This window comes from Tachypleus tridentatus, chromosome 11, assembly GCF_004210375.1.
Source record: "Tachypleus tridentatus isolate NWPU-2018 chromosome 11, ASM421037v1, whole genome shotgun sequence".
Taxonomy (NCBI): Eukaryota; Metazoa; Arthropoda; class Merostomata; order Xiphosura; family Limulidae; genus Tachypleus; species Tachypleus tridentatus.
Genome location: NC_134835.1, coordinates 55,149,703 through 55,164,954, shown reverse-complemented (window position 1 = coordinate 55,164,954; position 15,252 = coordinate 55,149,703). Strand labels below are relative to the sequence as shown.

General features: G+C 32.0%; 1 protein-coding gene across 1 annotated transcript; it reads left to right on the top strand.

The window, feature by feature from the left end:
* The first annotated feature begins 2,387 nt into the window (after positions 1-2,387).
* Positions 2,388-14,627, top strand: LOC143231495 (uncharacterized). Its single transcript, XM_076466030.1, has 3 exons — positions 2,388-2,684; positions 12,768-12,871; positions 13,566-14,627. Exons 1-3 carry the CDS (start codon positions 2,516-2,518, stop codon positions 13,605-13,607), a joined length of 315 nt encoding a protein of 104 aa, XP_076322145.1. The 5' UTR covers positions 2,388-2,515; the 3' UTR covers positions 13,608-14,627.
* The last annotated feature ends 625 nt before the right edge of the window (positions 14,628-15,252 follow it).

The window sequence follows — 15,252 nt, the reverse complement described above, 5'->3', positions numbered from 1 at the left end:
TCGCACATTTAAGCTGAGAAAAGTTTTGAAAACCTAGAAGGCCGAATTTAGTGATGCTACATCTCTAACACTTTATCCCGCAATTTGATTAAGAACATCTCTATATATAAACAGCTGGTGCTCTTAACAGACTAGTCAGCTACTTATTAGACATATAAAAAACTAAGAAGGGATATTTCTTAACCTGCTAGGTGTTTGTCTTGTCCTTAAATCTTTTTGTAATACAATACGTTTTCAGGCTTAAAATTGGTTTCCTTGGTTTATTTTGAATTTCGCGCAAAGCTGCTCGAGGGCTATCTGCGCTTTCCATTTCTAGCAGCGTAAGGCGAGAGGGAAGGCAGCTAACCATCACCACCCATTGCCAACTCTAGGGCTACTCTTTTACCAACGAATAGTGGCATTGACCGCAACTTTATAACGCCTTCACGGCTGAAAGAGCAAGCATATTTGGTGTGATGGGGATTCGAACCCACGACCTTCAGATAACAAGGTATAAAATATCAACACAAATTTATTTTATATTGAACATTGCAAGACACCATATATTTTGCTTAAAGAGTTTATATTGTTTCACCTACATGAAATCTAAATAGATAATGACGAAAAGTTGCATTTGTTTTAAGATTTAGAATAAAGCTGTAATAGCAATACTTGCCAAAATGATAAATGTATTTCAGTAACGTGAACTCATTGTTTTTTGAGAAATAACAATTCGTGAATGTTGCTGTTTTAAGGAGTTTGTCCTTGATTATATAAGTTGCGCTCACTAGTCCTGACCATCCTACATTAGAATATGTGTTATAAATTTTACAAGTTATTTATGTCCAATTAATACATTGACAATATGACTGTCACTCTTAAAATCATCGCTGATGATTACTTTGAACAATCCCAAAAATATATATCATCTGTGATAAAACATGTTTCACAAATCATTTTGCTCCAATTACCTGACAGAACCAATACCACAAATCATGATAGTTTAGGTAATGATTAATGACATTGCATTCTCTCTCACTCCTAACTGAAGTTGTTACTTGACAAAGCTCTAAAATCTTCGCTTGAAATATACTTTTGTAATGAAGACTAACTTATTACTATTTGATAAAAGAAAAAGTAAAGGAAAATAATACTAATAAAAATTGATCGAACTGATTAATTTAGTAAAAGTTCAAAAACAAAAAATTGGGTTATTTATTTGAACATATTACGCCTATCCACGTAGATCTACTTTCTTGTGGTAATGGTAGTTATGCTTCTTGTTTGTATTTGAATATACATCTACCTACGATTAAATTTTGCAACGTTTTTATTTTAGCAAAATTGTTTTCGTCAACTATTTATAGCTCAAAATAAAAAATTAATCAATGGTTCCTTTGTACAGGGGTCCTGGCAAGGCCTAGCGCGTTAAGGCGTGCGCTTCGTAATCTAAGGGGCGCGAGTTCGCGCCCCAGTCGCGCCAAAATGCTCGCCCTCCAAGCCGTGGGGGCGTTATAATGTGACGGTCACTCCCACTTTTCGTTGGTAAAAGAGTAGCCCAAGAGTTGGCGGTGGGTGGTGATGACTAACTGCCTTCCCTCTAGCCGTCGAGTAGCTTTGTGCGAAATTCCAAAACAAACAAACAAACCTTTGTACAGAAATATTCGAACAAAAAAACTATTGTAATTCATTGATAATCTTGAACTTGTATTTTTGTTTATCTAATTACTTAATAGTTGTATAACATGTCTCCTTACATATTTAAATATCCGTTTCAGAATTTAAAAAAATGGGAACATTGAATTCCCTGTCCACCATCCGACTGCTGCTGACATATGTAATAAACTAATGTGCAAATATTTGTGGTACAAGAGTCATAAGTGTAGGTACCATTTGATCTGCTTTTATATAAATTAGTTCCTCATTAAATTCCGAGAATATGAAATGCTATTGTTAATGTTATTTAGTGTCTAATTAACGTTTAGGGGATTATTGAGAGCACAAAAATGATGTTAAAGTGTGTAACGAGAACTTCGCACAATGTTTACTTTGATAATGTTTGGAAATAAGTTGGTTATATCATAATGAAAATTTCAGTGCTTTTATAACACACCCTTTATCGATGAAGCATTTGAATAGTCGAAAAAGTGTTATTTAGCTGCTATCAAATTATATATTTTAAGATATCCCTTATTAAAATATTATGTACAAAATATAAAATATTTTAATTCTATTGAAAACTAGGTCACCTTTCTCTACATTGCTATGGAAAGCATAAGATTAATTAAAACATGTACATAAATTCTACAAAATTTCATTAGAAAATCGACACGATTCTGTAGAAGGTCAGATAGATTAACATACGTTAAAGACAGTATACTGTTTTTTCTCCTCTTGACTAGGAGGATCCATACTCTTCAGCAGTGAAAAAGTGTCCAGGCCTCCATCATATAGCACTTGTTCATCACTGTCTTACAGTTTGAGGGATTTTTTCATCTTCACTAAGTCATTGTAATCAACTCTATTTTCCCTAGCCATGGAACATCAACCAGAATCAACAAAGATGCTACAAATTAATAACTACCCAAATTGCATAATAGAAAAGGCCACTGGGAAAGCACCTTCGGGAAGCACAAAAATATTCTTCAAACTTTCTTTCGGTTCATATGTAGTCTCTAGTCGGATAAAAATAGTTCTAATAATAGGTAGGTCAAAAATTATTTATAAGCATAAGGAAAACCTTTATTGGTAATGGAATATACTAAACGTTTCGACAAAACATTGTTCTGTATTCTTAGGTGTGATCATTACGAAGCAATGTAAGGTATATATCTTGTTATAAAGACCAATAATCACAAATATTTAATGTGACGGCAGGTGACAAGATATACGTAGAATATCAAATCAAGCCAAGCATATGAAAGCTAACTTTCATTACAACGTATTCAGTAACATTTTCATGTTAATAATACATTAAAGTGGATGTCTGGAGCTCATCCCTACATATGTGGTCTTGGTGTTCTTTACATCTTGATTCTAAAAAATGTGACATTTCTCCTTTGCATTTCTTGTCACATTTACACACGATACTAGGTCCAGCATGGCCAGGTGATTAAGGCATTCGACTCGTAATCTGAGGATCGCGGGTTCGAAAGGGCTTTATAATATTACGGTTAATTCCACTATTCGTTGGTAAAAGATCAGCTAGAAAGGTGGCGGTGGGTGGTGATGACTAGCTGCCTTCCTTCTAGTCCTACACTGTTAAATTAGGGAAGGTTAGCGCAGATCGTTCTCGAGCAGCTTTGCGCGAAATTCAAAACAAATACACACGATACTATATATGAATTGTTTGGCTCGTTAGAGTAACATTTATTTACAATTCTTAATTATTTTATACATTATATTCAGTAAGAAATCCTGATGAATCCCAAATGTACCTGCTGAATATTCTCATATTATACCTAAGATATCTGTTTCTTGTTCTTCTTTTCATTGTTTTTCTACAAACTTTACTATCTCATAAATCAAATTGATTTTAAGGCTAGCGTGATCTAAGGACTGTAGAAGGCGAACTATGTTTTATTGGTGAATTTTCAATTTAGGAATAGTCTACCGTCATAAACTAGAGAGTATGATGAATTACTATGAAGAATGCTTAAGCCACCACGTTGAAAACTTGTCATGCATAAAATATTTCCACGAGACTTTTCACATCATTTTATGAACTTTGAATGTCTGCTCACTTGATTAATTTAAGGTAAAGAGATGTGATGTGTACAGAAACCCCTATTTCATACTTGATGCTTTAGAGTCTTTCTTTACAAGTATAATTTAGTGATGACAAAATTGTCGATAAGAAGTAAAACAAGCTCATATCATTTGCAAAATATAGGCTGAGTAATTTCATATTCTACAATATGAAAACAATTATACTAAATATTAGCAACAACATTTTCCCAACGAAATTCACAATTATGATTTTTGACATAAAATCAGTTTCCCATTGATTTAAATAGCCAGGCAAACGCCTAGTTTTATGAAAGTGATAAATTACTAGTCGAACCTCTGACATTTGATATCAAAACGTGTTACATTGTGTACAGATTAAAATTCTGAAAAAAATAAATGCTTCCAAAACATGAATATTTCATAAAGTAAAATATAGTATCTGATTCAGGAAAATATTAGAATTTAGTTACAGTGTATTATGATACAAGATACGAAATTTCCTTAATGTATTATTTCTCATGTAACATGTATTTGAGTTCTATATTATTAATACTGGCACTCATAATTTAAATATTATTCTAGGCAATTCCCTATCCATTAATCTACTGAAGTGTGCCATTGTTTGAATATATCTGACACAGTTTATTATGTCTTCGTTCTCTGCAATTTGAATTATTTCGAGAGAACAATTCTGTTTTCAGAAAATACAAGTTTCCTATAAAAAAGTATCCTCTTTTTGATATACAAAACTAATCAAAATAGTGTCAGATGAACAGTTGTTATTGTAAATAACAGTGCTAACCAGCTAGTTAGCCAAATCTAATTCATCAGATATTAGCATGTTTTTTGTGTCATACTATACTCATGACATATAAGAATACTGCATAACATTACTTAATAACAAACCCATTTCTCTATCGGTAACTTTTTGGAGACTCGGCAAACTATTAAAATCATAAAAACAACTACAATATATAAGTATAATTTAATTTTCTTTACGTCGTATCATGACAATTGCATCTGAATACATTAAAACATGGTGTTTGATTCTATAATGATAATGTTGAAGATTTTTCAAAGCATTTTATGAAAAATAGAAAGTGTTAAGAATTAGGAAATACATTGATACTCAATCTAAATGTTCAAAATATATTGTCACAAGCATTTCATTAAAGTTTTTTTTTTGTAGCTATTATTGCTGTCCTCCAATCATACTGAAACTAGTTATCAATTGAGTGATATGAAACATCTTTATTATTTTTCGTTAAATGTATTCATATCAAACGAAGAACAAGCAGCCATACCAGACGATCATATTAAGAGCAACAACATACAAAATTTATCATATATATGTAAAAACGGCTCGTTTGGGTTGAGAAAATATTTTACGACGAGGAGTGAACAACGTTTCGACCTTCTTCGGTTATCGTCAGGTTCACAAAGAAAGAAAGAGGTAACTGACCGGAAGCTGACCACATGTTTGAAAGGGGTTGTGTAACTGAGTGTCGGAATGTAGAGGGCGGTGTTAGATGTTTGAATATATAATTTTATGTTATTTATTTTATTTTTTTTAATATAGGTATAAAGGTGTTCCTTTGTATCGGTTTATTTTGGGTTTAAGTTGTATAAGTAAGGCTTCTTTAATTTTGCGTTTGTTTATGATTGTTTCTTTATTTAGTATTTGAGTGTTTTCTATGGTTATGCTGTGATTATTTGACTTGTAGTGTTTGAAAACGTGTGAAGGTGACTTTTTATGTTCTTTGAATCTGGTTTACATTTTTCTCTTTCTTTCTCCAATATAGAAATCGTAGCAGTTATCACATTGTATTTTATAAATAATGTTGGTGTGGTGTTTGTCAGTGTGGCTTTTAAATAGTATAGACCTCAGTTTTGTGCCTGGTTTTTGAATAAATTTGGTATTAACTGGAATGTCATATTTTGTCACTAGTTTTTGCCAAATGTTAGTTATTTTTCTGCTGATGTCGGGAATATATAATATGCAGCAGTATATGGTCTCGTGATGTTTTTTATTCGTGAGGTATATTTACTTTTGTTAGTTGATTTTGCTTTCTGTCTAGGTGTTTGCGTATAATGTTTTCTACTGTTTGTGGAAAAAACTTATTGATGTTGATGAAGTATTATTTTGTTTTGTCTAATTCATCGTTAATTTTATCTGCTGAGCATAGTTTTATGGCTGTGTTTATTTGGTTTCTCAGTATGTTGAGTTTTTGTTTTTGTTTCCTGTGCTGAGTCCCAAGGAATGTATAATCTAGTATGGGTGATTTTACGGTGGATTCCTGTTTTAAATTGTGTCAGTTCTTGTAATTTTGAGGTTAAGAAATGATATTTGATTGCTTTCTTCCTGTTCACATGTGAAGTTAATATTGGGATGTATAGAGTTAATGTGATTGAAAAAATTAAGTGCGTGTTCTGTAGATCTGAATCCCGCAACAGTGTCATCTACATATCTGTACCAGTATAGTAGTGGATGTAATACTGTGTTAATTGCTTGTGTTTCAACTTGTGTCATAAAAATACTGGCTAGAACTGGTGATACTGGGTTGCCCATGATTAGGCCATTTGTTTTATGTAGTTGTGGTTGTTGAACATGAAGTTTGTCTTCATCGTGGTGAATTCTATGAGGATTGCTAATTGGTTGCTGGGAATGTCTCTATATGGGTTATGGTCTCGGATATAAAGTTCTAAGGCTATCTTGCAGGTTCCAGTGGTTGGAACTTCTGTAAAGAGGGATATAACATCGAAACTGGCCATTAAAGCTTTATGATTAAGTTGATTTAGATTAGACTTGAAATTAAAAGAGTCTTTGATGAATGAGCTGGCTGATGTTACATATATGGAGAATGCCCATGCTATGTATTTACCAAGATTGTAATTAAATTATTCATATGTGGACATTATTGGTCGTGATGGACAATCTGGTTTATGAGGTTTGGGGATGCCGTATATTTGTGGTGTGCGTGAGTCGGTTTTACGTAGGTAAGAATAAAGTGTTTGTGAAATTGTGTTGGCTTTTTTCATTTTTAGTAGTATTTTGTTTAGTGGCGTTTCGTGTGTCTTTGTTAGATTTGTGTGTATTGGTTTAAATATGTTCGTGTCTGATAGGATGTTCTTCATTTTTTGAATGTATTCATTCGTGTCCATTATGACTATAGCGTTACCTTTATCTGCTTTCAGAATTTTTATGTTTTTGTCTTGTTTTTGGTTTTTAATGATATTAATGTCTCTTTTTGCAAGATTGTTTTTTTAGCTTTCTGTTTTGTGAAGTAGGGAAAATGTGAACACTAGGAAATTAGCCTAAATACTAGCTGTTCAAAAGTTTAAGACCATACCAAAAAGACAATACTGAAACGAAGCGTTAATCGGTAAACACGTGATGAAATTTAGTCTTTGTGTTCAAGGATTAGCGTTGTCAACATCTCCTACTGACATATCCTGTGTTACAATGGGTAAAAACATGGCAAAGGCTAAAAAGTTGACAGAGTTTGAAGGTGGCAAAATTGTTGAGCTGCAAAAGCAAAGTCTCTCTCAACGTGCCATCGCTGGTGAGATTGGGCATAGCAAAACTGCTGTTGAAAAGTTCTTAAAAGACCCTGAGGGATATGGAACGATAATTTCAAGTGGTCGGTCCAAGAAAATTTCGTCGACGTTGAGCAGGAGGATTCGACGGGTTGTCCGACAAAACATTGTCGAACCAGATTAAGGCTCTTACGGGTGCAGAATGCAGCTCAAAAACAATAAGACGGCAACTACAAGAGAAAGACTTTAAACACCGTAAACGTCTTTAAAAACCACGCCTCCTTCCACACCACAAAAACAGCTCGGTTAAATTTTGCTGAGAAGCACCAAACGTGGGACGTAGAAAAGTGGACGATTGTTTTGTTCTCTGATGAGAAAAAATTTAACCCGAATAGTCCAGATGGCTACCAACGTTACTGGCACGATAAGGATATCCCACCGGAAACATTTTCTACACGACACAGTGGAGGAGGTTCGATCATGATCTGGGGTGCTTTCTCCTTCCATGGAACAATAAAGCTTCAGATTACACTGGGGCGTCAAACAGCAGCTGGCTACATTAGCATGTTGGAGAGAGCATTATTATTGATTGAAGGCCCTCGCTCGTATGGAAATGACTGGATCTTTCAGCAGGACAACGCTGTAATCCCCAATACCCGCAGAAAAAAATACTTTTTCATGGCGAATAACGTGATTCTTTTGGACCATCGACCATGCCAAAGCGAATGTTTGCAGTTATTTGCAATGACGGCTATACAACTCACTACTGAGATCTCTTGTTGGGCATTTTCTACCCTGTTTAGAACTTCTTATTGGTATGGTCTTAAACTTTTGAACAGCTAGTATTTAGGATAATTTCATAGTGTTCACATTTTCCTTATTAATGCTAAAAAAGATTTTTATTTTTATTTTCCCTTTTCTTATATTCATCTGTCGAAGCTCTACTTAAATAAGTGGTTGAGTCTAACAACGCACAATGCATATTTTTTCTTTATGTTCATTGGCCTTAAGATTTTGGCCAGCAGTGTATATCGTAAAGTGTAGTTTCTATAACAGCATAAAAAAGCAAAACCCAGCGTGAGATTTCGAATAAACATTAAAAGTAAGTAAGTATGTTGTATTACTATTAAAGTAGGTTAAAACCTTTTACAGATAACTATTTTAATCAAGGTTAGTTTAAAGTAATTATGTCTGGAAGTTTCCAAAATTAAAGAAGAAGAACACAGTTCACGAATGCTGATACCTCTCAAATAAATATTTTTTTACAGAAACTATTTCCAGCTGAACGTTTTGAAACCTTTGAGCTAAAGACATTAGAAAAGTTAGAAAGTGTATTAACATTGTCTGATGTCAAAGCGAAATAAATTTTTAAAATCGTTCGTTCTTTACTTAATACAATTTTGGTTATTTGGTGTTTTATCCTGGCTTATCTTGAAGCTAAACTGCAGTTTATCGACGATAAAATACATGTTTATATAAACAATGCATAAAAACTATCCAATGGAATTGATATTGCAATTCTAATAATACTATAAAAATGTTTTCGCAAGTTTTAAAGAAAAAAACATAAAACTCATTTAATTTTATAAATTGTTAATGGCAACATTTTCAACTATGAAAAAAAAAATTCAATCTCCAAAATATCTATTACGCATTTTTTATTAAATGGTTCAAGTAAAAATTCCATAATATGTTTAAAATGACATAAATACTTTATTTTGTCATGCATAATATGAGATATAATAGGGGTGCCAAACCGCGGCTCGCAAGCCACATGCGGATCTTTGACATATAATGTGCGGATAGCGGAAATTTGTTGGCTGAGCTCCTTTTCGCACCAGAACTAACATAAGAAGTAAATAAACATTTTCTAGCTTTATAATTATTTACCGGGTATAAAGTGAAAGTACACTGGATTAAAACGTAAGTTTAGTGTTTATGGTGAGTAAATATATTTAAGAACTTAAATCCTAATTTCAATGTTAGATTTGAGTCAGAGATTAAAGAAATTTTGGATCAGCAAGGGTAACAGAAGAATCAGTAATCGTACAAGCTGATGCTGACAATATTAGTTTTAGTGACGCTTATGGCTGTGTTGCGGGCAGTGAAATTAGCGGAGTGCTAGTGTGATACTAGGCTATGTGGAGTTTGGTTGTGTTAAGCGTTTTTGAACATATTGTTTCTGTTCACTTTAATTATTTAGAAGTGTCTGTAAAAATTTTGTGAAGGAAGATGGCGTCATCAAATTATAAGATGCAAAAGTATGGAGATGAAAACAGAAATTGTAAGCTAGAATGGGAGGAAGATTTAGCATTCACCGTTAAAGAGGGTAAATCTTTGTGTCTTATCTGCATTGTGTTACTCAGTCATTACAAAGCCAGTAACTTGAAACGCCACTATAAAACAAATCACAAGAACTTTTCATCTGATTATCCATGTCAATCAGAAATACGGAAAACAAGTTAACTGTGTTAGAATCATCACTAAATAGCCGGCAGACACTGTTGAGAATGTTCAGTAAGAAAACTGATACAACTACAGAAGCTAGTTTTGTTATATTATGGAATATTGCGCGTGCTAAACGCCTATATACTGATGGTGAATTTGTTAAAAAGAACATAGTTTAAGTTGTTGCAGTGTTAGATCGAAATAACACAAAACTTCAGTGACTAATAGCACAAACACCAGCTTCACGCCACATTACAGACAGATGTTTCTCCCAGATCAGTGTTGATGTTGCTAGTAAAATGCAAAACGGTTTAAAGAATTGACTTGCATCCAGCTTAGCCCTTGACGAATCTACAGACATACAAGACAATCCACAACTGGCGGTATTTGTTTATTATGTTTCCTCTGATATAACTATGAAAGAAGGATGTTGGACTTAGTGGCACAACGAAACAACTCGTGGTGTTGACATTAAAAATGCGCTTGACAGAGCATTAACAAATGCTGACATTCCACTGGATAAACTTATCACTGTTGCAACAGATGGAACACCTGCAATGGTGGGGAAAAATTCATGATTAATTGCACTTAGAAAAAGTGATTCCAGATTTCCAAAGATTTTCCCTGTTCATTGCATTATTAATTGTGAATACCAGGCAGCTAGATACTTCAAATATGAAGATGTTATGAAATTTGTTCTTGAAATCGTCAATTTCATACGCTTAAATGGGAACACCCACCGACAATTCAAAAATTGTATTGCAGAACTAGAGTTTGAAGATAAACCCAGTGATGTCTCTTTCTACTGCATGGTGAGGTGGCTATCAACCATCAATGTCTTAAGTAGCCTTGTAGAGCAGCTGGAGAATATTATTACTTTTCTTGAAGAAAAGAAAATATTCTCTCCTGAATTTAGAAATGATGAATGGATGCAAGATCTAATGTTCCTTATTGATGTAATGAATCATCTAAAAACTCTCAACTTGGCATTCCAGGGGAAGGATAAGATTGTTTCTGATCTTACTCAGACAGTTTTGAGCTTTAAGAATAAAATAAGACTCTTTTAAAGAAACATATTGTCAAGAAACTTCAGTTACTTTCCCAATCTCAAAAAAAGAGTAAATACATTCCCTGATATTGAAACAAAAGACCACAAACTGGAAGAATACAAAGATAAATTACAAGGACTGCTTGATAATTTCCTAGACATGTTTGAGGACCTACAGATGCTGAAGCCCTGCTTCGCTTTTCTTGTAATTCCATTCATGGTTGATGTGATCAATGATGGTTGTCCAATTCTCGAACCTCTGGTTATAGAATCATCTGCTGTGGAAATTAAATTGATAAAACTACAGGAATATCTGGGTCTAAAGATGATCCATAAATACCATTTTACAGTTGAGTTCTGGAAGCAAGTTCCAGAAATAAAATATCCTGAACTAAAGAAAACTAGTGTGCAACTCATCTCAATTTTCAATACAACATACTGCTATGAATCACTGTACTCTGTAATGAAGTTTGTGAAGTCGAAGCATCGTGCAATCCTAACAAATAAACATCTGAAGGAGCAAATTCGTACAGCCTTGACAACATATCAGCAGGAATTTCAACGACTTACAACCAAGGTGGAAACTCACAAGACCTCTAATAGCAGTAAATAGCCTGATGATTGTATAAATGTCTGTTTGTGTCAGAAAAATATTATGATAAAACTAAAATTTTATAAGGTGGTATCTGATTAAAATATCTCTGATTTTATTTTTTTACATATCTTTCTCCATATTTTGACTAGATATTTACTGAGATAAATAAATATCATTAAAAATATCTGTTCTAACCTCTTTTATTTTTATTTTTGACAGACTCATTTAATGATAATGAAATGCAAATTTGCATATTTTTCTTCCATAGTTCATTACCGTATTAAATATGTTCAATATTGTTAAAACAATAATCGGCCAGGATTTTGTACATATATGTGTACTTTGTGATTATTGAAACGAATACAAATTAACAGTTTAAAAACTACATAGATGAATAAATATTATTACGTACATGTATTTCTTCATATTTATATAAATTTATGTAACAATAAAAACGTGTGTGTAATATTTGTTCATGTCTTGCGGCTCTTAAACATCTGATGCTTATCGTATGTGGCTCGTACGTTAAGCAAGTTTAGCCACCCCTGAGATATAATGATTAAAAACTCTGTATAACGGTTTTAGGAGATATCCTTCGTATGGATTTTTTGTAAACACCTTAAAATTCAATACTAATATTTTGTGACTATAGAATAACGAGACGAACTTCTCAAATATATAAATATACATATAGGGTTATTCATGTACTAAACTATATTAAGAAACGATATTCATATTGTTAGTTTATGCTCACTTCAGCACAAACATTTTTTGATCATAAAAGAGGTATTAAGTTAAATGTAACAGAAACGTAAAGTACAATTTTTGTATATGATACAGGATTTTCAAATTTGAATCCGCTATTCCACGATTAACCGTTGTACGTCTATGAAGTATGTGTTAATATTACTTATTTAAAAAAACGGATATTCTGGGCATTTATATTGATTTTAGTATATTGTACTTGTGGCAATGAATCATTTCTAATCTTAGTTTATCGTAAATAGCATAAATCAATTTATTTACTGTCACAGAAACATTTATACAGTTGTTATTACAGTTATGAATAAGCATGAGGAAGTCATCAACCAATACATCTGATTTCATAATCAATAGTCTATAGTCTGTATACTGAACAAAGTTATATACGAACGTTTTAACTTGATTTAGATCTAAACGTTTTAGATAATACCACAAATAATACATTAATAGTGTTTGTTTATTTTTCAAAGGCTAGTAATATTAAATATTCATATATAAACCTTTCGTCACTGCATTTTCCGGAAAATAAGTTGCAATACGTTTTCTCTCTTCCTATCAGTACACAAAACATGAGTGTTCTTGTTGCTAACACTGATTTATGCCATGGCGAAATTCATTCTGTAGGGTTTTGGTTATTAGTTTGTTGTTACTCGCAAAGTTACTCAATAGGTTATCTCTGCTGGGTCCACCAAGGACATGTCTTCAGACTTACCACTATGCCACTGGAAGACCATTTTGAAGAGAGGTTCGCTATCTCACAGGAATTTTTGCAAGTATTGTTTTAATTTAATACTCGAAATTCATAAAAGTAAATTCGTATTAATTACCATAGGAAAATATTAAATGAGCAATGGAGTAAATGAAACTCAAGTATTAGCTATATGCATATTAATTAATTGATAGTGAAACTATGTGTTGAAATAAATATGAGTGTGTTACATATATGTATATTATTTGAATAAGAGTATTTTTTCAAGGAATGCATTTTAATACACTTCAGCGAATATTCAAATAAGTTGAAATTTTAATATTATTATCATTAGATCTCTACCTCAATCTTTACTCTCCAGCGATCATGTTATCCGTAAAAGCATGATAAAACTTAAAACATATTCGAAATAGATCTAAATACCATCTTAGGCAATTTGTGTGTGTGTATACACTTTATTTTAAAACAATCTTCGTGAAAAGAACGTGGAAATAACGAAGTAATAGCTTCCTTTTGGTAATTAACCTAAAAAAGCTTTGAAAACGAAACTTACAGTACAAATCTATGTTGTTGTTTTTTTGTGTGGACTGTCGGTTCGTACTCAATAATGGTTTTCACACTGCCTGTTATTAAAAACAGGAACCATTACTGGAGCAAGCAGGTGAGATAAAAAGAGTACAAATAAAAGAAAACACTCTAACATATTATTTTGCTATTATATAAAAAACGCATTTCATGTTTTTATTTTTTCCTTTTAGACGTTTGAATCGGGAGGAGAAAACTGGAACGAAATTTGTTGATTTTATTTCCTTTTTTTTTTAGAAAAACGTATTACTCTAATTATCCGTAACGTATTCTATTAAATATCAATTTTGTACTCGATAATGTAATATTAATTTAAAATATCTATTTTGTATTGAGATGTGAAACTGAAAAAAGTACCTCTGAGAAACAGGTAGATCAGAATTTACACACGACTTATTAAAATGCATTGCGTTAATAAATAAATGTAGGAACATGAAAAATCTATATTCGTTTTTTTCTTCACAACAGACACACGTGTGTATATGTGTATATATTTAATCGCTATAGAGGATAAAGATATCCAAGCTGTTACTCATAATAGCGACTTTTTTATACAACACAGGAATTCTGTATATTCTAAATTCTTTCATTTGTTTTATATTCGTAACAAGCTATATTTTAACGTCAAACATAATAACATTAACACTTGTAGCTAAGTACAATGGTCGACAGTTGTCCTTAGTAAAATTAAAATTTGATTGATTGAAAAGCTTCAAAATCAACTACAATTTCTTATGTTTCTATTGTTTGAAATACTGAGTTATCATATAGTATCGTAAAATTAACATTCAGATTACAAATTATCAATACTTTAAGCCTATAAACGACAGATTTACTATAAAATACAATTATGAATATGTTAAGATTTTGTGGATTTGTATTGAATAGTATTATTTCTATAACATGTTTAATTGATATTTTCACACATTATATACTCTGAAATTCATTTATTTTACCAAGGCAAGGAAGATTTATATATAGCTTTTTCTAGAATTTTTCATAGTAGCATACATATCTAATGTTGTATTTATATAACTAGATTTTGATTAATTTATAGCGTGAGAAAAAAATCAAAATGAATTGCTGGATTCTTTGAAAAAACGTAAAGACACAATAGTATAATTATCTTATACTAACTTATAGATAGTTATATGAATATTCGTCGTTCATTGTATAGCAAATAATAAATCAATATAACATTGCATTGCAATGCGTGTAAAGTATTGTTCTTATAAACTTTGAATTAAATGGCTAAATTCACAACAGTTATTTTTAGTGTTGCTTAAATATTTTCAATAACAAATGTCTACAATAACAAGGAATCTCTCATCACTTCAGGCAAGTAAAATGCAGATCGTTTCATATACATTTTACGTTACGCTTGTCTGAAAAGTTCTCAGTGTGTATATATTTATATATACAATGCCAAAGGAGCAATTCTCTTCATTGCGCTAAATAATGAAACGATTGAGGAAGATCAATATTTCGACTCTCTTCTAATCAGTCGCGGTGGGTTCATTAAGGTACTTTGAGAAAAATTTAAGCAAAAAAAGGACTTAGATTGAACACAAAAGTTTCATTTGGCTACAATCTCTCTAATATTTGGCTTCATATAAACATATGATAGTGTTCTCAGAAATAATAATATAAAAACGTGTACTTTTGTGCTCTATTAATCATCTTCTGAATGTTTAGACTTTTATTTGTTAAGGAAAATGTTTCATCTACAAATCTGTGGATTTTTCTTTTCAAATAAGGAGTTTAAAATGGTATATTCACGTGATATTTATTAATTGAAATTGACACTACCTGGTGATTCAGAACATATTTTGATATCTGCATCTGAATATTTTCATCATT

Bases quoted from the DNA above. Each gene is read 5' to 3' on its own strand.
- LOC143231495 (XM_076466030.1), top strand. From the start codon at position 2,516: ATGGAACATCAACCAGAATCAACAAAGATGCTACAAATTAATAACTAC. The intron at 2,685-12,767 runs GTAGGTCAAAAA...GTTACTCAATAG, and splicing joins AAAAATAGTTCTAATAATAG to GTTATCTCTGCTGGGTCCAC. The intron at 12,872-13,565 runs GTATTGTTTTAA...TTTTCCTTTTAG, and splicing joins TCTCACAGGAATTTTTGCAA to ACGTTTGAATCGGGAGGAGA.